Genomic DNA, 26735 nt, shown 5'->3' on the forward strand with positions numbered 1-26735 from the left:
CTGCCTGCTTCTTGCTTCATTTGTTTTACGTTGCCAATGACTGCTGTGGATGGTGTAAAAGTAGGCAGCAGGTAGTTATATCACATCACTGAGTTGCTACTGATGGATGTGTGTCAAAGTTTGGCCTTCAAACAGAATTTAATGGAAAAGAAAAAGCTTCCCTTTATATTCCTTTCAATCCTTTCTCCACCCCAGTGCCTTGCTTTATGGATCTGCATATATTTATTGGTCTGGGGTGTTGGAAGGGTGTTAGAAGTACAACTGCAGTTGAGAACTGTGATCATCAGATACAGAAAAGATAGAATGTGGTAGGTGTGCTACTCCTATAGAGTTAACAATGAAAGGGAAACCTGTAGGCAGTTTTTTTTAAAGTGCATTTTTCAGCTGTTCAGGGTTTCTAGTGGACTTGCATCTGACTTGAGTAAATATGTAGCCTTTGGAGGTGAGGGGTGAACAGTGATCAGGATTTGTTGGTCTTTCTTTTTAACTGACAGACATCTTCTAACTGAGATACGTAAAGAAGGATTTCGACTGTACAAGTTAAAGATGATGGCAAAAATAGAAAAGTATCTTAACTCAAACAGCTGTAGAAGAAAGTGAGTATTACAGTATTTCACTGCACATTTTATGTACAGTCACAGTAGGGAATTATTAGGGGGCATTGCAGTTCAGTAACAGAAAATAATTTCATAATTTGTGTCTGCAAAAATTCATTTTTTATTTAAAAAGCAATATTTATACCTTTGGCACAATTAAATACATGCATTAGATATTTCTTATTTACTTTCCAAAAACAAACTTTCTTGTCTCTGGATGAATCAAGGTCAAATAATTGGCTCCCTGGAGAATCAATTAATGATGATGATTTCAACTCATTGTTTTCTGGAATGAATTTAACATGTAAATTCTTGTTCTTTTTATTTAATTCGCAATGTTCTCTTGGGTAGAATCATCTTGTCCCATTTCGAAGACAAACAACTCCGAAAGGTCTCCTCTGGCATCATGGGAACAGAAAAATGCTGTGATAATTGCAGATCCAGGTAAATGTTCCTCCCCAATGAGTGCAGGGCTGAGATTTATCTATTCTCCTATAACATATGAGACGAAATAAAATAACTGCATAAAGTATTTCTACTAAAAATATTGTGTTTTTTTATGCACTGAAGTTTGCAAGTATTTACACTGATACAGAAAGCTTTTTGAAATTTTGCTTTTTTGTGTGTAATGCTATTGTAGATTACACCCAGTAATGGAGTGTAAGAGATTCGCCAAGCCGAAGCCAGGTTGTTTTACAGCCTGTTAGGAAATTTTTAATTGCAGAAATTGTCTTTTATTAGTGTCTTATATAAAGTATTTTAGAGGTTGTGAAATTAAATGTTATTAAACACATTTTTGAGCCTTTTGGTATCCCTGTTGAAGAATTAATCTCTGTAGAAAAAATTTAAAAGCTGAATATGTAAACACTTTTAAAATTTGCCTAAGTGTTAAGGAATCTCTTCTGTGATTACTGCTGTAATGTATGTCACCTTCATGTTGTTGTATGTCCATTTACTGAGAGGAGATGCTACCCCTGGGTATTAGAATAATGCACAGATAAAAAAACAGACAAGGTTCTTTGGGTAAATCTGATATCTTTGATCAGGCTGACTCATAGTTGGAAAAATGCAGATAAAAAACAGAATTTTTTAAAACTTTATTTTAATAGACTATTCATCTGTATGTATTAGCAGTGTAAGATTTCTGGTTTGAGGTGGATAGTTGTACAGTGCTGTTTTAAGAAGAAAATCAGGAGTTCAGCTACACTTCCTACACATTCACAAATTATTATGAGTGGTTCTCAGCTGCACCAAAGCCAGGAGAAAGCAGAACTTTATTTTAGAGATGATTTTTCAACTTACGTTTAAATCCCCTTTGGAAGATGCATGGGCCTGAAGGTTTCTGTGCCAGTAAAAAAGCCCTAGGATTAGATTTGGATGCAAATCCAGGGCTATGTGAGAGTCTTCCACAGAAGACCTACTTTTAAATTCCTTTTTCTTAATTTATAGTAGGGCTTTCCTTTTTCCTATTTCCCCTGTTCTCTCCCCCCCCCAAAAAAAAGAAAAAAGAAATAATAATAACAATACCCCTGGATGATTAAAAATAGGCTGTTGGGTAAAATATTTAAATACTTAAGAAGCATTTTTGTTTGGTAATATCTTTTATTGGAATTTATATGAAAGGTTATTAAATTATTTACATCCTATACTTGAAAAAAGTTACACTGTGACAGAAATAGTCCCGATCCTGCTCCTTCAACCTAGGCTTTCAGACAACCCCTCAACCTCCTCAGACTCATCATTACAAAGACATTCTCCACTGATCAACAAAAAATAAATGGAACAAATGGGGTTCCACAAAGATCTGTTCTGGGTCTGGTGATATTTAACATTTTTATTAATGATTTGTATGGGGAAATAGATAGCTTCCTGATCAAGACTTCAGATGATGTAAAACTGCAAGGGTTGCAGATAGTTTAGATTATAGGATTAGAATTCAAAAGAATCGTGATAGATTAGAAAACTGGCTCTAGATAAAAGAATGAAATTGAGTAAAGATAAATGTAAAGTGCTCCATCTAGGCAACCCCCACCCCTCCCCCCTGGTGTACAAATGACAGAATGGGAGATAATTGTCATCTGGCTGAATCACAAATTCGACATGAGGAATCAGCGTGATGCAGTTGCCAAAAAAGCGAATGTGTTTTGAGGGCTGCATTATTGAGAGTATTGTATGCAGGACAGACACAGGAGGTTTTCATACCACTCTATTTGCCACTGGTTTGACCTCCTTCTGGAGTACTATGTACAGTTCTGGGTTCCATGTTTTTAATAAGAAAGTAGAGAAACGGGAGAGGAACCAGACGCAAGCAGTGAAGGTGAAAAAGGGATTGGGAACAAAAGCTTTACAATGAAAAGTTGAGAGAATTTGGTAGATTTATTTGGGAGAGAAGGAGATCAAGGGGGAACATGATAATAGTTTTCAAATATTGTAAAGGCTTCCAGAAATCAAAACAACCACTGTTCTCCCTTACTGCAGAGGGCAGGACACAAGGCAGTGGATTTAAACTGCACCAAAGTACATTTAGGGTAAATCTCAGGGGGAAAAAGTCCTATCTTTCAGGAGAGTAGGACAGGGTGACGAGCACAAGACAGGGCACAAGAAAGTAGTGGAATCTTCTTTATTGGAGGGTTTTGAGAAGAGGCTGGATAAACATGTGACAGGTGATTTAGGAATAGTGTGCTTTACATTTTTCAAGGGGTTGGACTATATGATGCTTGAGGTCTGTTCTGACCTATGGTTCTTTAACTGCACTTTGTTTAAACAAATACAAAAACTTTTGACGTATCTGAATGACTACCTAAATCACCCAAAGATCATCATACACATTCCTATCACAAAAGCAATTTGCCTTATTAAATGTACCAGATATCCTTGTAGAAGATATTTAGGTAAAACTAATTCTCTCAGAAAAAATGGTAGAGACAGAAACATCCAAATGCCAGTGGCTGAACACTTTTCACAGAAGAACCCACCCCATCTCTGACCTAACAGTCCTTGTTCTCAAAGGAAACTTATATCATTTCTTCAAAAGACAGACTTGGAAATTAAAATTCATAACTACATTGGGCAGTAGAAAACTTGGATTTAACACAGGCAGCATTTTTTTAGCTCATAAGCATGTGTCTGGTCTCACTGCTGACATCTGTGGGCTCCACAGGTGAGAATGTCCCTCTTCTTTTTGAATAAGCTTATTCTTTTAGGTTTATATATTTCTACCGCCTTTTTACTTGGTTTGTAGCTATATCCTGATAGTTTTACTTTGCTCCCAGAGGTTGCCCGTTTCCTTTTTTAAATGATCAAATTTCTTATTCTTCCACTTGACATTGCTCTGATATCTGCTTCAGATATCAGATTTATCTGTATCTGCTTTTTTCCCAGGAGGGAAATTTTCTGCCTGACAGCTTCCCTTGCATCTCTCAACCTATAAAGTTGGTCTAATAAAAGACATTACCCTACAAATATTGTTTCTTGTATGAAGAATATAAAAGGTTAAGTTGTTTAGACATTAACTATGTCACACGTTGTTAGGTCGGACTGTTCATAGCAATAAATACTGTAACACAGATATACCAAAGATTTTGGCATACATTGCGTTACATAGCATGTACAGTACACGGAGTATTGTTCTGATTATTGTTCTACATTTTTCCCCTCTGCAAAAGTAACCATTAAAATCACACTTGATTATCCAGATGATTGACCTGTAACTGGACTTCTGACAGTCATGCTATAATTGTACTATAATACCCAATTTTTGGGTGACCCTTGCCAAGGCATTAACTAATATGGGGAAGGAGTGAAGCACTATTTTTCCTAAAAATGAACCTGAAAATGTTGAACTTATAATTAGAATAATATGGTACATACGAATATTAATTAAAATATATTTAATAACAAGTTCAAATGTAAAATGTTCAACTGAATATTAAGTCACTGTATAGAACTACATTATAATATATTTTTATTATTTTACTTATTTTTTACTGCTTAGTGCCTTGCAGTTAGTGCTTGTTTTCTTGTATGTTTTTAGAACCTTTTGCTTCACAGCTGCAGATGAGACGGAAAGTAATTTGCAGGATTTTGGGCAGCAAGCATGCCAGCTGATGTCTGCAGTGAGTGCCTTAGATGAGAATTTTGGAACTGGTGTTCCAATTTTGTTTCTTCGAGGATCTGTAAGTTTGGTTTAAACTCCTTGTTTGTATTTTAGTGATAGAGAGAAGTGATTTTTAATAATCTTCCCTCTTTGGTCCCAAAAAAGCAGGCATGCTGTATTTTCAGTAGTGGTCTCCTTAATCCTGTTAGACTCCAGCTTTATGGTGTGGTAAAGCTTTCTCTGGAGGGAGGATTGGACAATTATCTTCTGGAGCCATTCAGGAGCACTTTGTGTACACTAGCGGGTGTTAACTTTGGAGGTGCTCTTTCTTACTATTTGTATTGTATTGGTATCAAGAAATTAAACCACATGTAGTTTTAAGGACATAAGAAAAAGAGATGGTCCCTGCCCCAAAGGAGCATACTCTCTTGGACTCCTCTGTTCTAAAGATTAAAAATTCAGCATTCTCAGCCATTACTGGCCCAGGAAGTTAGATCAGGTCAGGGGTCAGCAACCCCCGACACACATGCCAGAGCGTGGCACATGAGGCCATTTTGCTCAGCATGCCACAGGCAGCCTGGTCTCTGGGCAGCTGCCACTGGCCACGGAGCCCAGGCTGCTTGCAGCAGGTAGCAGGGTGGGAGGCCGTGAGCCTTGCTGTGAGCAACCCAGGCTCTGTGGCAGGCAGCAGCTGCCCAGAACCCAGGCTGGATGTGGCAGGCAGCTGTGGGAGGCTGCAACTGGTGCACTGGGGTCCAGAGCCCTGGCCCAGCTCTGAGGCCGGTGATGCCTGCACGTGCATTTGGGGCACACAGTGGGGAAGGAGCCTACTGATAGCAGCCCTGGCTCTGTGGTGGTAGTGGCTGCACATGTACCATGGGGCGCATTGCAGAGAAAGAGCTGGGTTTGCACTGCCCCTGGCCACTTCTCTGCTGTGCGCCCTGAGTTGTGCATGTAGCTGCTGCCAGCAACGAACCGGGCTGGTGCCCTGGACCCTTGTACAGCTGCTTGCAGGCTCACAGCTGCCCACTGTGAGCAGCCTGGGCTCCATGGCAGGTGGCAGGGGCCTGCCTGGAGCCCAAGCTGCTCATACCAGATGGTGAGCCCTGCTGTGAGCAGCCCAGCCTCCATCTCAGACATGCAGGAGGCTGCCCAGAGCTTGGGCTGCCTGCAGCAGGCAACCACAAGGAGGCAAGCAGCTCCACTGGGGTCCAGAGCCCTGACCCAGCTCATTGCTGGCAGCGGCTGCACATGCACCTCAGGGAGCACGGTGCAGAAATGGCCAGGGCTGCGTTGTCACAACAAAGATCAGGCCCCTTATGGCTACTCCGCCATCCACCCCTGGCATGCCAATATCTTTCAAGTCCAGGTTGTGGGTTTTTTGGGCACTCAGCCCAAAAGTGTTGCTGACCCTCATTTAGGTTAAAGTCTTGTATGTGATGGCATGGCTCACCATGACTTGGGAAAGAGTTGGTGCTGAGGGGGACTGCTGTCAGTGAGCACTATCATATGTCTTATTCAGGTAGGTTGCATTAACCTATCCTTGTGGTAGGTTCCCATCAGCATATTTGCCCATAAGGCCATATACTTTATAGTCATGCTCATTGTTGGCTGGATTTAATCAGCTTCATAGTTGGTTTCCATTACTGAGCACATCCTGCTTTTAGCAGCAGTTCAGAGATAGGTGGTGTATTAAATGTGGCTTCCTTATATGCAGATACAAAATGAGGGTTTTTTTCCCCCATGTTGATTGGAGAAAAAACCCTTGTCTTATATTCAAGTAAAGATGGTAATACCCCCTATTGAATATGCTTGCAGTTTTCTTCCCTGTGTTAGGAAAGCCATGGATTAAAAACGTTAGCACTAACACATCTAATAGAATTATACGCTTATGGGCCTTAAAGTTTTAATAGTCAGGTTCTCAATTCCTATGTCTCTGTACTATTATTTTAAGTTAGAAGATTTTAATTTGAAAGTTGAAAACCACCTTAAGAAGCAGTTTGACTGGTAATGAAAAAACTTTGCATCTGTAAAACTGAATTGAGGGGCTGTTTTAAGATGCTCCTGTTCTTAAATTATGTCTAAAGGAGTTTTAAAAAAAATGATACAACAGAGCTAAATGTAGAAAAATAGATGGAGCGTGCCATTCTTATTACATCAAAATAAAAATTTTGTATGTTTGTATACATTTTTCCAGTGGCCTATCTAAAGTGTTTGTGTGCAGTCTGTGAAGTATTGTATTGTCTTTTAATTTGGCTTAACCTTGCAGTATAACAAATAAGTACAGATGGGCTCCTAGACAGAATTCAGGTGGGTCACAGGAGAGATCAGATTTCAAATGTTGTTTGAAAGCTGAGTCAGTCTCCACTATTGAATAAGTCGTCTTGGGAATCTCCAAATTAAGAAGTTGCCTTGACTGAAATTTTATACCACTCCTGTTACACAAAGAAAAATATGATACTTTAAAGTACATTTTATTATGAGCTATTCCAGATGCAAAAATCTCTATAGCCAATTGTGTGGAATCCTTTTAATCAAAGTTCTCAAGTTTAAGAATACTATTGTTTGAAAAATTGCCTTTTCATTTAATTATTGTTAAAATACTTTGATTTAGTTGGCAATAACCAGGAAAACTATAGATGTAAACTTTGCTGTGTTCTACATCTCTACATGTATAATGCAGATGTTTCTTTAATTGATCAGTCTTTCAACTTAAATAAAATCCATTGCATGTCTTTAGAGTATATAATCTGTGGAATAATTTATTATAATATAATATTTTTAATATAAGATATCCTTGAGCTTTAAATATACATTCATTAAACTATAACAAAAAGTGCATTGAAATATATAAACATAGAAAATTAGGGTTGGAAGAGACCTCAGGCAGTCATCTAGTCCAACCCCCTGCTCAAATCAGGACCTTCCCCAACTAAATCGTCACAATCAAAGTGAGAAAGTTTTTCTTAATATCTAACTTCAACTTCCCTTGCTACAACTTGAGACAGTTGCTTCTTGTTCTGTCAACTGCCACCACTGTTACCAGTCCAGCTCCATCCTCTTTTGAACCTGCCTTCAGGTAGTTGAAGGCTGCTATTAAATCCTCTCTGTCTTATTTTCTCCTAAGTAAGCCCAGGTTCCTCAGCCTCTCATGTCATGTTCCCCAGCCCCCAAACCTTTTTGTTGCCCTCTGCTGGATTCTCTCCAATTTGTCAATGTCTATTCTGTAATGAGGGGCTCAAAACTGAACACATTACTCCAGATGTGGCCTCACCAGTGCTGAATAGAGGGGAATAATCACTTCCCTTGAACTGCTGGCAACACACCTACCAATGTAGCCCAGTATCCTGTTAGCCTTCTTGGCAACAAGGGCACACTGTTGGCTCATATTCATATTATTGTCCTCTGTAACCCCCAGGTCCTTTTCTGCAGACCTGCTGCCCAGCCAGTCAGCCTCCAGCCTGTACTGGTGCATGAGATTGTTGCATCTTAAGTGCAGGACTTCACACTTGTCCTTGTTGACCGTCATGAGATTTCTTTTGGCCCAGTCCTCCAATTTCTCTAAGTCACTCTGAATTCTAGCCCTACCCTCCAGCATATCTACTACTCCCCCCAGCTTAGTGTCATCTGCAGACTGGCTGAGGGTGCACTCTGTGCTATCTTCCAGGTCACTGATGAAGACACTGAACAAAACGAGCCCCAGCACTGACTCTGGGGCACTCCACTTGATACCAGCTGCCAACTAGATATGTAACTATTAACTACTACCCTCTGAGCCCAGTGCTCCAGCCAGTTTTCTGTCCACCTTACAAACCATTCATCCAGCCCATACTTTCTTAGCTTGCCTGCAAGAATGTTGTGGGAGACCATATCAAAAGCCTTGCTAAAATTAAGGTACACCACATTAGCAGTTTTCCCAGGTCCTCAGAGTCAGGCATCTCATCATAAAAGGCAATCAGATTGATCAGGCATGACTTGCCCTTGGTGAATCCATGCTGACTGTTCCTAATCGCCTTATTGTCATCCAAGTGCTTCGAGATGGATTCCTTGAGGATTTGCTCCTTGATTTTTCCGGGGACTGAGGGGAGGCTGACTGGTTTGTAGTTCCCTGGATCCTCCTTTTTACCTTTCTTAAATACGGGCACTATATTTGTCCTTTTCCAATCATCTGGGACCTCTCTCAGTTGCCATGAGTTTTCAGAGACGATGGCCAATAACTCTGCAATCTCATCAGCAAACTCTCTCAGCACCCTTGTGTGCATCCCATATGGCCCCATGGACTTGTATATGTCCAGTTTTTCTAAATAGTTCCTAACTATTTCACCACTATTTTCACTATTTCACTGTTGGCTGCGCACCTTCTCCCAAACTGCTGCCTGGTGCAGTAGTCTGGGAGCTGACCTTGCCTGGGAAGACCGAGGTGAAAAAGGCATTGTGCACATCAGCTTTTTCTGCATCCTCTGTCACAAGGTTGCCTCCCCCATTCAGTAAGGGGCCCATACTTTCCCTGATCCTCCTGTTGCTACCTGTAGAAACCATTCTTGTTCAACAGGCCTATCTCCAGTTTCATACTGGAGTTCTGAGCAGTCATACATCTCTTTTACATAAAGTGCAACTTCTTCTCCTCTTGTCCCCTGCCTGTTCCTCCTGAACTGTTTGGACCCATCCATGACTGCTTCAGATATGTGAGCTATCCCACCAAGTCTCTGTTATTCCAATCACATCATAGTTCTGTGACTGTGCAAGGACTTCCAGTTCTTCGTGCTTGTTTCTCAGCTTCCATCCATTCGTGTATAGGCACCTAAGGTAAATAGTCAATTGCCCTGATTTCTCAGGAAGTATGAGACCACCTTCCCTGTTGCCCCATTCTGCTTCTGCTTCTTCCAGGTTTCCCTCTTCCATATTTGTGTCAGGGCTTTGGGCTCCATGCCTTGGCAAACCTTGTTTAAACCCCTCCTTACTAGGTTAGCAAGCCTGTCTGCAAAGATGCTCTTCCCTCTCTTAGGCAGGTGGATCCCATCTCTTCCCAGCAATCCTTCTTAGAACAACATCCCATGGTTGAAGAAGCCAGAGCCCTGCAGGTTACACCACTTCTGCAGCCAGGTATTGATCTACAGGATGCACTCTGAAGAGATCCCAGCCTGAACATAACTAAATTATGTAGACATTTATAATTCTACAAAATTAAATTATATTTAATTTTCAGTTTAAGAAATTTGCCAAGAACATAATTTATACGTATAATAGCGAATTAAGAATGACGGGAGTAAGGGGAACGATTGAGCGCTGCCACCCACCACTCTGCACCACCACCTCCCAGGATGGGGGGAAGCTTGCCTTGCCTTCCCCTCCGTCCCCCTCTGCCAGCACCTCACATCACTGCTGCCTCCAGCGGCCTGGCCTCACCCCCGCCCCAACTCTGGCCCCACTGTCGTGGGGGTGTTCCACTGCCTCTGAGGAGCAGGGCTGGGGGATGAGGGTGGGATGAGGTTGGCGGTGCTAGCCTCACCCCCCAGCTCTGTCCCCTCCATCCCTGCCATCATAGTGGAACTCCACACCCCTATTGTTTTTTTCACTAACCAATCAGAGTGCTCCAAGAGCGTTATGGACAGACAGACGGATGGACTAAGCTCTTTATTATATAAGAATTTTATTTACACCTCAGATTTACTCCTATATTTTTTTGTGGTAATGAACTGGCAAAAATGAACAACAGCAAAAAAATTACTGATGGTTACTTTATGTGATGGCATGAAGTTCTAGCACAGAAAAGGCATAAAATTAGCTTAGTCTACTTTAAATAAACCCAAAATATCTCATGTCTCAGAGTAGCACACACAATGTTGAGTTTTCAGTCCTAGAAAATTTGCTTAACTGAGAATGCTGCTCTGTAATACAATCTATGTTAGGGAAATTGGAACTGTGTTTTGTGGTTTGTTTGGTTTTGTTTTGTTTTTTCACTTTTTCTCAATGGGGTTTGGTTAGTATGTGAATTTGTATCCATAAACATTTACAGAAATGTTTGGGTTTTTTTGTTATAAAGTTGTCCCCTATTTTCTGTATGGAAATATGGACAGCCATGTAAAAGCCATCACATTCCAAGATGAGAGGCCAAATATCAGCCTCAGAAAAAACTATTTTCTTCCTAGAAATTAAACCTGTCAAGGTACCTTCTGTGAAGGAGAAACTTTTGTGACTAGCATAGGGTTCGTCTGTCTCCATGAAGGGCAAGAAAGTCACTCTTTTATCATGTTAAAGCAAGGGTTGTCAACCTACAGCATGCAGGCCAGATCTAACCCGTGGCTTCGGCAGCATTAGGCAGCAGGGAGTTCTGGCTGCACTTCACTGCAGTCAGCTTCCTGGGTTGACAGTGGGGAGTTCACTCTGTGCCACATGGCGCAGCACTCAGGCAACCCAGAAGCTGCCCAGGTGTGCTGCCATAATCCTGCAGAAAGGATAAGCAAGAGATGCACCTGGGTCCTAGTGCCTGTCCATTCTTACTTGAGCTGGGTCATTCCAAACATGGTGTGGACCCCTTTGTTAAAGGATGTTTAGCTTGAAGAACAGGAAACTGAGGAGGAACATGATGACAGTTTTTGGATCTTTGAAATACTGTCAAAAGGATGTGGAGACCAACTCTTTTTTGCTGCAGAGGACAGGACATGGAGCAGTCTTTTAAATGGCAGCACAGTAGATTTAGAATAGATCTCAGGAGAAACTTCCTTAACACTAGAACACTATGGCAGCAGAATAGACAGTGCAGGGAAGAAGTAGAATCTTCTTCATTGGAGGTTTTCAAGTGGATGCTGGAGGAATAGTTGATAGGGATAGTTTAGGAATATAGCATTCCTGCATTTTTGTTGGGGGTTTGGATCAGAGGACTTTTAAGGTTCCTTCCAACCCAGTGCTTCCATGAGGGAATGGTTTCCATAAACAAGTCCTTCATTGGGAATGAATTTTCTTTTTCTAGTCCCTCAGTTTGCAGCTGTACACTGGTAGTCAGGCACTGCAAGTTGATTTAAGTACACTCGATATAGGGCTTTTGCAAATAATTTTCATTGTGTCCATGTAGCTTACAGAGTTCAAGCAGGCATCTTTATTCTGCTCTCTTTGAATTGTTTTCAGTAAGCACATACACTTATTGCAGTAGTTGATTTTATCAACGTATGAACTTACAACACAATGGTTCCTGAAAACCGCATCTTAAGTCGAAACATAACTCAGAACTGATTTTCCCATAGGAAACAATGTTATAAATGGGGGATTGGTTCCTGAACCAAGGCCCAATACCCTATTTCACCAAAAAATAACCCAGAATTTTGTACTCAGTCAATTATAGATGAGTAACATCGCTACGTTAATGTATTTATATTCTAAATAGCAATCATATTGATTTGGAAGGACTTATTTGAGGTGACTTTGCTGGACTTTTTGAAGGGCTCTTGGTTGGACTTTTTGAAGGGCTCTCAGCTGGACTCTTCTCAGAAGTCTTGGCTGCAGGTTTTTCTGGAGTCTTGTCTGCGTTCTTAAAGAAAGTGATCAAGGAAGTTTGGACAGATGTTCTCTGGGGAGATGGGTGACACAGCAAACTTGTTCACTGGTGTGGCATTGCATCGGATCAAGCTTTGTAAAGTCAAAACTGACATCAGAAAGTTGAAATAGGGTGTCAATTTATAAACGTTGTAAGTGTGAAACGTTGTAACTCAAAACGTTTTAAGTCGAGGACTGCCTGCAATGGAAGAGGCACCCTTGCCATTCTCAGAGTCCTTTCCATTGTCAAGCCTGCTTTTTTTTTTATTCTCCCAGAGAGGGGAACTGCTCCCTAGGTAGCAGTGTCCCATCATCTTCCCAATACAGGCCTCCTGCTGCGTACATCCCATGTATGGTTGACGGGGAGGAAAGAAAGAATAAGGCTCCCTCTACATGTGTAGGTAATGGCGCAATTGGATCTAATGTGTGATCCACACAATCATGCCTCCTGCCATGCATGTAGGGGGAGACCGGTCTTGGGCTCCCTGTGTATTGGCAAGAAGCAGGCACCCATGGCTGAGAGATCCCTTTCCTGAGGGGACTCCCATCTGGGGGGGAATTTGGGGGGAGAGGGGCAGTGGTCACACACACCTGGGATCCAGAGACCCCACAGCTGACAGGTCTCTGGGTCTGGGCTGCACTTCATGGGCAGCTGGAACCCAGAATTCCCCAACTGACAGGGCTCTGTGTCCTGGCTGCTGGTGAGGTGCAGCCCAGACCCAGAACCCTGTCCGTCGTGGGGTCTCTGGATCCTGGCTGTCTGTGAGGCACAGCTGGGACCCAGAGCCCTGTCAGCTGCAAGACTCTGGGTCGTAGCCACCCAGGAGGTGCATCCAGGACCAGGAGCCGTGTGTGGGCCCAGGGGTTTCATGCACCCCTGAGCCTTGCGGATCATGGCAGCCACAGTCCCCAGGGCTTGTGGGGATTGCATCCCTGTGGCTGGGAGTCCTGTTAGCCGATGGGCTCCCAACTGCAGTGGAGGCCCTGGTACATGTACAAAGTAAAGCTCAATAGCTTTCCTTTCCTTTTGCATGTCCTTGTGACCAGGTATTTAATGCAATTCAGAGATTTGCTGAATCTGACAGGCCATGCTGTGAGCGCTTCAATCAGCTATAAAGTTAGTACACATTTTCAGGCTTTAACTTTATAGCTGGTTGAAGCTTTTTATCCTGTGATAACTAGTTTGTATGTGTAGCTCATCTCAAGATAATTATGCAATTAACCAGTTAATGCACAATACCTGCAACATGTAGAGGGGTCTTTAGAGATTAGCCTGTACCAGGAAGCAAAATCTCCTTTCTCGATCATCATGGACAGTACTACCTTTGCTTGTAACTTTTGATTCAAAGTTCTTTCTAATGTCTGATGTCTAGGCTGTATCTAAATCTTTCAGGTTATTTTGATTCAGACATTACTTATCCACACTGATAAAATCTATCCACAAAGGTAATATCTCCTCCATTTTTTCATCATCTTGTGTCTCAGTCACTCAACATCCTTTTCCCTGGTCTTGACAAATGTAATGTTGCCCTCCTCTCATCCATCCAGAATGCTGCTGCAAAGATAATTTCCTCACCTATTGCTTTGAGTCTGTCTCCATTTTCTTTAAATTCCTCTATGGGCTCTCCTTCACTATTAAACATAAGCTGCTTGTCTTCACTATCACTTAATGACCGTTTCTCAACCTTCTTACCATCTTGGCACTGACATGTGAATTCCTGTCTCCATTCAGACTGACTAGGTTGCAGTACTGCAAAAGGATGAGAGGTTATAATGGACCTAAAACTGAATATGATTCAGCATGATTATAAACTGTGTGCTCTTTTTTACTAAACAAGCCAATAGCATACTAGACTCTACTTAATAGGAGTATTGCTTGCGAGTCAAGACTGTTAGACCCCAACTCCATGCGGTGCCCAACGACCAGGGAGACGACGATCCAATTGCTCATGCATCCTGTTACTCATTAGCCAGAGCAAGCAGGGAGCAAATGCTACTTGCACACGTTGCAACATCTTTATTCAGAATGGACTCCGTTTCCGAGCAGCCCCTGCCTGCGTCACTGCAGCTGATTTACATGGGGACCCCAGGAGTGGCGGTGCTGTGACAATGGGGAGCCTGGGTTTCCATGGAGACTGGCCCACAGGGCATGCAGCTAGGTGGGGAGCTGCTCCAGGTCTGGGATCTTGCGGTGGTGACAGCGGTCAGGACAGCGAGCCAGGTAGAGCTACGATCTGCTGCCTGGGCACCTAAGGCAGGGGTGCGGTGTGGCTTGCAGGCAGCAGATTGCGGCTCTGCCCTGGCTCCCAACCATGCTGTCACCACTGCAAGATCCCAACCCTGGCGGCAGAGTAGCAGCCTGTCCAGCTGTGCACCCTGCCAGCACTATTCAGGCCTCCATGGAAATCCCCTCCCCACATTGTCAGGATGCTGCTGCTACTGGGGTCTCCATGGAAACCGGCTGCAGCGACACAGGCAGGAGCTGCTGGGAAATGGAGTTCGGCCACTGGCCGAATCCACCATTTGGTCCACCCCTGGGCTAGAAGCAGTGCAGGTTTACACTGAAAATCTGCCTTCCACTTGTTTGTGTTGGAGGTAGTGGTTTTAAGCCCAACCTATATAGCTCCTGTAAGTTCCAACTGGAGCTTGGGGTGGGGGCAGAGACTGCCATGGGCAAGAGAATGAACTTCTTTTCTGTGACCTATATAATTTGGCAAGGACAGTTACCAAACTAGTGGTTTGTTTTTGCTGCTGTTCTAGTTTGTTTGAAATATATATGTTAAATTTTGGAAAGCAGATGCAGAGAGTAGTGCAGAATTCCATTCTAGGAAGCCCAGTTGCAGTCTGCTTCCTGGGGATGTCTACCTGTTGTTAATCAGGAATGTGGACTGGAAGGAACCTCCTAGTCTACTGAGTCCAGCCCCCTACTTTTACAAGAAGCCATTTAGCCAACGGTTCCTACATTAAGACCTGGTGGGACTCTCCTCTGGTTGTAGGGTAGGGTGGATTAAGATCCAACACTTCTCTGGAGTTGGTTGGTCCCTGGAAACCTTTAGTAGTCCTATGCTTTTCATCTTGTAGGTCGAGTGGGCATCCTGGAACTTTTATTTCTGGACTCCTAATTTTTTTTTAAGTTCATTTGACTCTCTTGTTTTAAGTACTTGGTGTACAGGGACTTCTTACAGTGTAGAACTGTATGTGAAGGTAATTTATGGACATGGTCCAGTGCCCTAATTCTAGCAAAGAATGTTACTTCCAGATTTATCAACTGAGATTAAGTCAGACCAGCCAGTAGCAGAGATGGCACCTTTTGGTAGTCTCTTGGTTTCTGGGAATTTTGTATGCACTCTTACCCTGGGTCCTGGGCCTGTGGTAAATTGTGGCCCTTGTCCTTTGACAATCTTGTCAGAAAGCCCAGAAATTGAATGAATAGGCACAGACAAAATTACTCTTCAAGTAACAGATGTGAGGCATGCTGCCATGGTTCACATAGTATGGATAGAGGAGGATTTCAGTCTTTTTTTACTGGATCTTAAGGAAAACATGGATGTTCTCATATTTGGAGAGGTTGCACTATATTTCTGGTGCTTGCAGCCTTCCTAGCTTTTTGTTCCTTTTTTTTGTGGTGATAGCTTTTCTTCATACAGAACTTCACAATCCTTTTTTTGCTTCATCAGTTACTTGGTGGTTTTCATTTTGTTTTTTTGTGCAAGGAATACAGCAGTCTGACTCAAATTTGTTTTAATGATTTCAGAATTCTCAGCGTCTCCCAGATAAATACCGAGCTCACACACTTTTTGGTTGTGGGAAGCACTGGCCAGAGAATTGGTGGAAGGCATTGGGACGAGAGCTTATTAATGAGGGATTCCTTAAAGAAGTTTCTGGTCGAAACAAATTTGCAACCATGTGTATGCTTACTCAGAAGGTAATTCTCATTGTAAAATCTTCAGGCCAGAGGTTTCTTTTAACAATCAAAACTTCTTAAAAATGTTGTGTTTCTTTCACAGGGTAGAAACTGGCTACATAAAACTAAAACTGGATTGCATCAAAGCCTTCTGCTACAGCCTAGTGAAGAACTATATCTTAAGAAACTTCATTTCCCAAGGTAACTACAGGTGTATATACAGTAAAATCTCTGTTATCCAGCATCCCTGGGGTAAGGGGATTGCTGGTTATGTAAAATTTCCAGTTATCTAAAAACTGCCGACAGCAGTTGTAATTCCTTGGCTTGCCTCTGAGAATGACCTGAGAGACAGTGTCAAAGGCCTTGCCAAAACTGAGGTATATCACATCTATTGTTCCTCCTCCTTCAATGCATAGAGCCTGTCACCTTGTCACCAAAGCAGATCAGGAGCTCAGGATAAGTTCACTTTGACTGTTCCTGATTATCTGTTCTTCTCCCCATGCTTATATGTGGATGCCTTGATCTGTTCTATGAACTTTCCAACTATTGAGACCAGACTGATTGGTTTTTTTTTCTTTCCTTGAAAGGCACTATATTTGCCCTTTTCCAATCAGCCCAAGACCTCCATGAATTTTCAAAGATAATAGCCAGTGACTCTGTAATTACCAGAGACCCTGGTTTTCCCTGATAAAAAAGAAATCAGAAATTCTCTGATAAAAAAAATCCTAAATCCATGATTAAAATGAAAGGCCCCCCACAGCTCCCCTGGCCCTGTTGGTGCCCCTCACCCCCCATACACAGCTCCTGCTCCCCCAGCCCTGCCAGAGGGGTCCCCGGCTCCCAAAGCTGTGGGGCCAGGGACCCAGGTCCTCAGCCCCCTGCCCCTGGCAGGAGCCGGCAGCTGCTGCAGTGGAGCAGACCCTGACTCCCCACCTGCTGCCTGCCTGCTGCGGACTTAGGCAAGGGGGGGGGGGGCGCAGATCCCCACAGTGGTGTGCACTCCCAGGGCGTAGGGGGATCCATGCCCCCCAGATGTATGCGCAGGGCAGGGGCCACGTGCTGCCCACTGCAGGCTTCTGCCCTGCTACCTCCCCCAGGGCCTCCGCAGCCTGGCATGTGCAACCCAGCGCTGCAAAGAGCAGCGGGCAGGGCTTCACAGGAAAACTACTTACCACTGTGAGATCTGCACTGCCCTGGCGATGTGTCCCCTGCAGGTGTGGCTCCAGTCAGGGTGGCAGCATAGGGTTGCACGTAGGGGACATGTTGCCAGGGCAGTGCGGAGCTTGCAGCAGCAAGCAGCTTTCGTGCATGGCCCTGCTATTCTTTGCAGTGCTAGGTTGTACACACTGTACTGTGAAGGCCCCAGGGGAGGGCAGCAGGGTGGAAGCCCAAGCCTGAAGCAGACAGCATGTGCCCACATTTGCCTCATGCACAGATCTGGGGGCATGGGTCTGCTCCCTAGGAGTGTGCACAGGGGTGGGAAGCAGCACCCCCTGCCTGAGCCCACAGTGGGGAGTCTGCCCTGCCCCTGCCCCACTCAGATCTGGGGGGCATAGGTTCCCCCTGCCCCCTACGCGTGCATGCAGCAGTGGGGAGCTGGCCCCACCCCCTGGACGAGCCATCCATGGCTGCATCCCTCTCCCTGCTGGGGCCCAGCAGTCATACATTGCAGCCCTGGGCCCCATGTCCCAGGCATTGCCTGGCTGGGCAGAACCCCAGCCCCTGTCCTGTCCAACTCCCTCCCTCCCTATGGGGGCCTCAGTTCCCTCCCCATCTCCCCTGATACTTAGCTGTGGGAGCTGGTCTTCAGACTGCCTGGGACCATGTGTAGCACCCCCTGCCTGTTGAGCCAGTTACCTGTCCACCTTGTAGTAGTTTTGCCCAGCCCACGTTTCTCCTATTTATCTGTGAGAAGGTTGTGTGGGATTTTGTCAAAACTGTTGCTGAAGTCCAGATACAGTATATCCACAGCATTCCCTTCATCCACCCAAGTAGTTACTTTCTCAAAGAAGGTGATCACATTTGTTTACTCAATTTGTTTTTCATAAATCCATGCTGGGTGCTTTTGAACAGCCTTTCCTTCTCCAGATGCTTGTAAATGGCCTTCCTTAGGATATGCTTCAGTAGCTTCCCAGGTATTAAGGTGAGGCTAATTTGTCTGTAATTCCCCAGATTCTCCTTTTTTTAAAGTAGGATACTACATTGACCCTTTTCCAGTCCTCTGATACCTGGCCCATTTCCTGCAACTTCATGAAAATCATTGCCACAGGCTCCAAGATCTCCTCTGCCAGTTGCTTCAGGACCCTGAGATGAAATTCATTTGGCTATGCTGACTTGAATTCATTTAGACACGGTTAGACAAGTTATGCACTTATCCAATATGCATAGAAGTGGAGTATACTTGTTATTCCTCTTTTTTTTCCCCCTAAAACAATTGTAATTCCAGATTTAGCAGAAGAAAATACTCTGGAAATGCTAATTTTTAGACATGTATCAATTCTGCTTTTATTTTACATTGACAGCCTACTATTACGAGTGATTTCTTTGTGCTTTGAATAAGATTGAGTCCATTTTCTTACAGTACCAGACAAACGCTATTGGTTTCTGGGGAGCATTCATCAAACATGAAGTTAACGAAGACCCAGGTGACAAAGGTTTGTTACAGAAAAATGTTGTGTGTTATAGACTGGTTCTTTGTTTAGTAATGGACTGAGAGCTCTTTTTGCTTGACTCTAAAGTCTCCAGATATTTAAAGACTTAAGATGCACAGTGAAGCAGCTTACAGGATATATAAATAATTTGTACAATACTTGTCAGGTGTGTGATGAGCAAAATCATTGATGCATTACTGACTGAAGTATTCTGATCATGTAAAATTGTGTTAAAATAAAAGACGTTTTTCTACTTATTCCATCATTGTGGCATAAGAGTCTTATCAGTGCTACCACATGAATTACTGAGGTCTTAAGCCTAATGGCAAATCTTCCATATATGACCTTTTCTCTGAAACAGATGATCCATTGTACTCAGTCCAGTTTCCTGCTGAAAGTTTTGAACTTCCACATTAGTCAGCAGATTTCATCACCAGTCTTTTACTGAGTGTTTTGGTGAAAGTTGCATGATTCATGATTTAAGGCCCCTTTGTAGTCTGGATGTAAAGAGAATAGCCTATTATCTGTGCAGGACCAAGCCATTTAGAATAAAGGTGGCCATTAGGCCCCTGGGCTGGATGAGTAGTGTGGGGCCATTGTACAGGTTGGATGAGCGATGTGGGGCTGGTCCACATGCCAGATCAGGCGCACAAACTTGGCCCTACATGCCAGATACAATATATAGGGCTAGTCCAGCAAAGGTACCGCATGCAGCATGTGCTGCCCCATGTGCAGTGCATGGGTCTGATCCAGTGCATACCATACATATAGGTAGCATATGGCTCCAGCCCAAGACTAATGGGGAGCACCAAATGAGCCAAATGTTAGGGCTCCTCGAGCTGTACGTTTGACACCCTTGCTTCAGAAGGTTCCTATGCTCTTATTTTTGGTCGCAGCTGAAATATTCAAAGTCAGCTGTTTCCTCCCAATGGCTTCTGGCTATATAGGTCTCTCTCATATACTGGAAAGGCATTCTCTCCTTCCACTCTTTAAGTGCATTCCATCAGGACTTGGCATGCAGGGAGAAGTCTAGTAAGGCAAGAGATGAACTGAAATACAGCTAGCAACAGATGCAAAACGAAATAAAAAGCATTCTACAAGTATGTCAGAAGTAAGAGGAAGACTAAGAAAGTATAGGCAATCTAGTTAATGGGTGACGTGGAGAAGGCTGACTTACTTAAGGCCTTTTTTCCTTCATTCTTCACAAATAAAGTCAGCTATTGGATGATGAGTGTGCAGTTGGCAGGATGGATAGGGAAGGAGTAGGAGAAAGACAGGCTAGATCAAGGGTTGGCAACCTTTTTAGGCCATGGGCCAGACTGACCCCATTTGGCTCAGAGGTGGGATGGTGCCAGGTAGGGGGGAGCTAGGGCCCAACAACTGCCACCATTTCTTCCAGTGGCTGAGCAAGGAAAGCATTTGATATTACTGCTTTTCCCCACAGCAGCACAGGGAGAGTACCTGCAACTGACACTCCATCCCTACAAAGGCAGGGAAAAATGCCTGCTGCAAAGCGCTGCCCCCAACTGCAGAGACAAACACCAGCTGCAGACACTCTCCCTGTACCTTTATGGAGAAAAGATGTGATGGCAGGCACTTTTCCTGTGCAGCTGCTGGGGAAAAACTGGCAGCAGCAGCAGCTGGGTCCTAGCACCTACCCTCCTCCAACCGAGGCTGGGTCAATCTAGCTGCTGAAGCCTCATGTCCACAGGCCAGGTCAAGTGACTCCACTGGCCATAGGTTGCCAGCCCCTGAGTTAGATTACCTGGAGAAGCTAGATTTTTTGTTACCAGGATAAATGAGGTTCATTCCTAAGAGTACTCGAGAAATTGACTGAAGCAGTTATAGAGGCACTGATTACTTGTAGAGAGAACTTGTAGAGATTAGGTGAGGTAATGGCTGACTAGAAGAGCACAAATATAGTGACCATCTTTAAGAAGAGTAGGAGGAGGATCCCAGAAAACTTATAGATCAGTCTGTCTGACCTCAACAACTGGAAAATTTCTGGAGTAGGTCATCAGGGAACCTATTTCTAAGCCTCTGAAGGTGCTAGCATGGCCTTTACAAGTACTACTGAAGCTTAAAAAACCCCCAGAAACTCAAGGGCTGTGCCCACATGCAAGTGAGGAGGTGTACAGATATTGCTTCTTGAAGTACTCTAGTTACTGGCAAGTAGGCAATAAACAGTTGTAACAGTTGTGTAGCTATCAAAGAATACTGATATGTTATTTAAGTCTGGTTTGTGCGCCACCCTTCCCAAAGAATCTGCAGTTACAGTGCAGTTGTTACTTCTGCATGGTTTTGCGGTGATGTAAGTATAGCAAAATCCCTTCTAACTTTAACTCTGTTTCTTTCAGGCTCAAAGCTAGGGCAGTTCAGCTAACTTGTATTGTTACAGGATTGTGCAAATAGAACAGCTGATGCATGCTCCTGAGCAACACCTCTCCCTTCCCCCTTTTAAAACAGTTAAAAGTTACACCTGTCCATTTGGTAACTTCTTTTTTCTTTGCATTTCTCAGTTTGTTTTCAACATAAGATACATTTTACTAATAGTGATTTCTGTTTGAATAAAATATTTGCTCACTGGTTCTAGTAACTGCTGTTTATTATAAATTCCACTTATGCTGCAATTGAAGTTAAACTTTAGACCTATTTTCTAGTTAAAATTATTGTATCTACTGCTGTCTCTTTGTATTCATACACAGTTTATGGTAATAGGCTAGAGAGATTGCTGCAGGAAGGAAGATTTTGTCTATTGTGCTGTAGGCTTTGTAATTAGAAACAATTAAGTTCATATGCACTTTTTTCTCTATGTAGGACCCTTCTTTCTTGCAATCAAATTGTTGTGTAAAATATTAAATGATGTTTTACTGTTAGTATTTGTACTGGGGAAACTGGATATCATATCTGATGTTCTGTCCTGGTGTTCTTGTATTTTTAAAACAGTCACAACTGCATGAAATGTTTTCACACAAAGAAGTCAGTAAAATTTCTGCAAGAAGTAGTGACTCAAATAACAGGTAGAGTATCCAGAATTATTTATATTGGTATCTATTTCTTTATTTGTACCTTATTTTATCTATTGTGTAGCTAGTATTTTTAAAGCACCTGTTAGGGGGAGGGAGCAGGAGCCAGGAAGTAAACATGTTTATGGTGTAAAATTATTCTTTCTTGTCAGTCTCTATCTAGATCAGTGTCTCAAAATAAACACTGCAAATTCCAGCCACATTTGGGTTGAATATGCAGTAATCAGGTACCAAACTGTCAATATGAGCTATGTACTCACCTTTAATATTTAAAAAGCCTGTTATACTTTAGTCGATCATTAAAACTCTACAATAAAAGAGCAGATTAATTTCTGTTGCACTTAATTGATGAGTAAATCAAGCAACTTTGCCCTGCATTACATGATAAAATGTCACAAATTACAAGTTAGTTTAGGCTGCGAAGGGGAGTAAAGATAAGAGGCTATCATATATCACTCTTAGACATACGCTACATTATTTTTGTTAAAAGTGACCTTAAGATGCATCTATTTCTGATTAACAGGAATGGGATATTTATTTTTGTATTAAAATAAGATGTAATAAATATCATTTCTTATGCTTTGTTTTTTGAATAACAAAATTCACAAATTCAAACCTATGAAAACCTATTTGTTTTCATATTTACAAATAAATGTATTTATCATTTACTGCTTAAAGCAAAAATACATTTTCACTAGTAGTATTTTAAATTCACACTCAAGGGAAGTTAACAACAAATATTAACTAAAAGCAATATATAATAGCTTTTTTTATTCCAGGTTGCTCTGCTATTGACCTCACTTTTACTTAGGGGCTCTTTTTTGACAACTTAAAATGTGATTCATTTCTTGCTAGGTCAGGATAAAATATAAGAATTGTTTGTACCTGTCACTTCCATAATGTGTTTTTAGGAAAAAGAGAAGCTGTTTACCAGAGTCAGAAGAAATTTGATTGTATATTTCATACAGTGGTTGAGAGGAATATAGGTTGCATTTTTCATTTTTTTTGCCTGTCTGGAGAAGATACAAGTGAAGTGAAATCAGGTTTGCCTTTTATCTCAAAAAGGACACACAAATATTTTTAAAATAATAGGGAATTAGGGCTTGTCTATGCAGGGGAATATGCTACCATAAACCTACGCTTACAGTTATAGTGTTACAGATGTACACGGATAACTCTCCTGTAGGCTTTGCTAGAGTATTGCTCAATATATGCTGCTCACACAAAGTCTTGGCCAGAGCATGGGCCAAGAGTAGGCCTCACTAGGCAAACCTGACTGATGCATGAACTCCTCACGTACACAAAACTTGGCATGTGGGCTAGATGTGCGCTTCTGCCAAAAGGTGGGAATGAGAGATGATGGTACAAGGTAGGCTAGGCCAGTACCGGGATGATAAAGCTGGAATGGAAACACCCAGGTCAAAATATGAAACAAGCCCATGTTACAGGACAGTTTAAGATGTTCAAGATACAGATGAAATGCAAAATACAGAAATGCCAAGGCTGGAACTTTGATTGCAGTGCGCCAATGTCTTGCTGGGACCAAAGCTGGAGGTTCCTGGCTAGAGGGTCTTGCTCCTCCACTTGGGGTCAGACCAATCATGATACTTGAGGGTCAGGAAGGAATTTTACCTCATGAGCATACTGGTACAGACTGTGGGGGTTTTAACCTTTTTCTGTAGTGTGGGGGTGTGGCCCTCTACCTGGGATTGCTTGAACATAAACTGACAACATTTCAGAGACACAGGACATTAGCTGCCATGGTTCCCCTGCTTTACTTGTGGCAGGCTAGGGTACTAGGTCTGGGTTGTGTCAAGGTTGATGGTAGTCGTATGTAGAGTTTAGAATCTGGTTTGTATGGGATGATTTGGACAGGGATGATCCTGCCTCAGGCAGGGGGTTGGACTGGATGACCTCTGGGAGTCCCTTCCAGCCCTACATTTCTATGAATACAATACTGGTCCCAATTGTTTGTATATGGCATACACACAGACATCTTATCTGAAACCTAGTTGTTCTGATCATTGTATAAAAAGAGAATTGGAAAGCAGAGAAACTTTGTAGTGGCCTGGGGGAGCCTGAGTGGTGTTTTGTTGACTATCTTGTCACAGATACAAATGCCTTAGCTCCTGGTCTGATGTGCTTGTTAGGCCAAAATGTGTTAGGGCTGTGCTTATAGACAATAAACCTGGATGAATCTTTGTCACTGAACTAAGCTTGTGGTTGTTCTTTAAGACAAGATTAGCATTGGGATCTCCTGGCTGTGACTTGTTGACACCACAGCTCCTGAGACTTCACACCCTGACAACACATCAGTAACACCTGACAAGGACAACAGCAACAACAACACTGATAACCCCAGATGACATCCCCATGCTAATCCAGTTTTCCGGGCCACAACAGATTGAGGTGGAATTAGACATCCATGCCATAGACAAGACTCTCCTGAAAGAGCATGATTTTTATTAACCTTTTTTTATTTAAATGGTTTTCCCTTTCTATTCAGGACAGCACAATGATATGAGTGGATTTGGGCTTTGAAAGAAAACATATTTATAAAACAGTCTTTCTCTAATGCAAATGTGGTCCTGGTGTAGAAAAGAGGAGATCTGGGAAAGCCTCTGGATGATGGTCTTTCATAAGTATACTGTGTGTGTGCATGCGCGTGTGTTTATAGTGTAAGTATACCTTTCTAGGGGTGCAACAATGGCAATTTTTTTGGGTCAATACCGATGGCCAATTTTTAAAGAGCCATATCGACTGATACTGATCTGATTGCCAATATGTGGCCCAGCAACTTGGAGAACAGGATCCAACTGGTAAGTCTGTTGTGGGGGAATAGGTTGGGGGAGGAAAGGGGCATGGGGGAGGGCAGATCGAGGCCTCTGTGGTGAGGGAGGGAGTGGGGCTGCAGCAGGAGTAGGCACTGCCCAGCCAGGGAAGGGCTTGGGATAGAGCTGTGAGCATCTCATCTGGGACGTGTGTTTGGAGGGGAGGGGCACCTCCCGCTACTGCATGCACCCCAGAAGGACATGGGGGGGCGTGTGCCCCCAGATCTGTGTGTGGGGTGAGGGTGGGTTTCTGCTGCAGGCTGAAGCCAGGGCTCTGCTGGGCTCTACCTGGCAGGGGGGAGTCTGGGCCAGGCTGCTCTCAGGGTGGGCGGTGGTGGCATTGGGAGGGGGGCTGCAGTCACCCCAAAATTTGTCATAGCCCCCCTCCCAGCACCACCACCACCTACCCCAAACGCAGTCCAGCCTGGCTTCTCCGCTGGGAAGATCCTGGTGCGGCCCGGCCTCAGCCCGCAGTGGCAGCTCATCCTCACCCCACACAGATCCAGGGGCACACCCCCCCATGCCCTCCATGGGGTGTGCACAGTGGTGGGAGCCGCCACCCCTCCTGGCACCCCCCCAGGAGAGCCCCACTCCGTCCCTCACCGCTGGGGCCTCAATTTGCCTCCCCTCATGCCTCTTCCCTTCCCTCACAACAGACTTACCAGCCGGACACTGCCAAGCTGTGGTCCCAGCTGCCTGCATGCTGCGCTGCGGCTGTGGCTTTGCTCGTGCGTGGGTGCATTTATCAATGACATTATCAGCCACATCAGCCAAGAAAAGCCGATTGCTAATACTGTCAATTTTCCTGTATATCGGTGCCAATCTGATATGGGACTGATGTATCAGTGCATCTCTAACACCTTTTATAGCATAGTGTATATATTATAATTATTCTATCTTATTCTTATGTATGGAATAAATAATAAATATAATTATATGTATAAGTAGTATGTACTTATACATATATTTGTACTTACATATACATGTACTTACGCGTCTCAGCGTCTTGAAGGCTCAGATCAAGTGTAGTTTGGGTCAGAAAGGTCTGTGCTTGTTCCCATATGTCATCTAGTCTTCCTGACTGCTTGGATTTTATATTACATCCCTGATGTGTAGTGCAGCATGTGGGGGGATCAGGCAAAGAGGAGTACTAACTAGTTTCATCTTCAAGACCTCCCCTGTCAGCAGACAGGGCATGCATCACAGCAGTGGGGGCCAACCATTTTGGCTGGCATGCCACAAATTAGCTGTCCAACGTCCCCAAGTACCATTCTGATCCTCTTCCTCTGTCTCTCCTGCTGCTCTCTTTTTTGCTCCCTGCCTGAACTCCTGACCTGCTTTCTGTCCTCTGCTCCCTGCCTGATGTCTTCCTGTACTTTCTGCCCTACCTGCTGCTGTGCTGTCTGTCCTCTCCCTGTTTGGCCACGTGCCACACAGGCTGTCCATGTCACTTGTGGTACTCATGCATAGGGACCTCCTTAATTTGTGATTTTGCAGATTTCACGGAAACTGAAATCAGGCATTATCAGTGAAATACCAGCCCCCCAACCTTACTAAAAATAAAATGCTGGCTCCCCAGTGGGAGCCAGCAGTCCTCATAGTTGCTGTGACCCAGCTTCACAGGCTGCCAGGGTGTGGGAGGAGCCACTGGTACAAAGGGGAGCAGCCAAGATCAGCCAGTCAGTGGCAAAGGGCGGGAGCACATGATGGACAGCCCTCTTGGCCAATCAGTAGCGAGGAAGGGGCAAGGCCATTGAGTCCCTTCAGCCAATCAGTGGTAAGGGGTGGGGTCACAGCAAAAAAACTGCGAAATTGGTGAATATGCCCTAAGTAGCCCACAAAAATCCCTTTAGCTCGCCATGACTTAGGTAAATTCCTACTCATGCCACAGGTCAGTCACCCCTGCATCATACCATGCCATCATAACAGTTCCAAGGAGACCATCTGACTTATAAAGACACTGAGGTAACAATTCTGGGTAGTGCTGCATTCCAGTGAACCAGGAGAAATGTCCTGCCCAAAATGAATACTTCTGGGAGTATTCACAGAGGTTTAGGGCTGGAAGGGACCTTGTGAGATCATCAGGTCCAGTCCCCCCTGC

The 26735-nt window shown here is 43.6% G+C and overlaps 1 protein-coding gene across 2 annotated transcripts in view; it reads left to right on the forward strand.

Moving 5' to 3' along the window:
- WRN (Werner syndrome RecQ like helicase) overlaps window positions 1–26735 on the forward strand; it is a 197497-nt gene that overhangs the window by 145009 nt on the left and 25753 nt on the right. For both annotated transcript variants that reach the window (XR_002097222.1, XM_019516772.1), the window contains exons 21-27: window positions 495–596; window positions 948–1040; window positions 4630–4771; window positions 15977–16147; window positions 16230–16327; window positions 18708–18780; window positions 21724–21797. Coding sequence is in view for 1 of the 2 variants with exons in the window: in XM_019516772.1 (XP_019372317.1) it covers window positions 495–596; window positions 948–1040; window positions 4630–4771; window positions 15977–16147; window positions 16230–16327; window positions 18708–18780; window positions 21724–21797 (753 nt within the window). In the remaining variant the exon portion in view is untranslated. The remainder of the gene's footprint in view (window positions 1–494; window positions 597–947; window positions 1041–4629; window positions 4772–15976; window positions 16148–16229; window positions 16328–18707; window positions 18781–21723; window positions 21798–26735) is intronic.

This window comes from Gavialis gangeticus, unplaced genomic scaffold (assembly GCF_001723915.1).
Source record: "Gavialis gangeticus isolate Ggan-Ray unplaced genomic scaffold, GavGan_comp1, whole genome shotgun sequence".
Lineage (NCBI taxonomy): Eukaryota > Metazoa > Chordata > Crocodylia > Gavialidae > Gavialis > Gavialis gangeticus.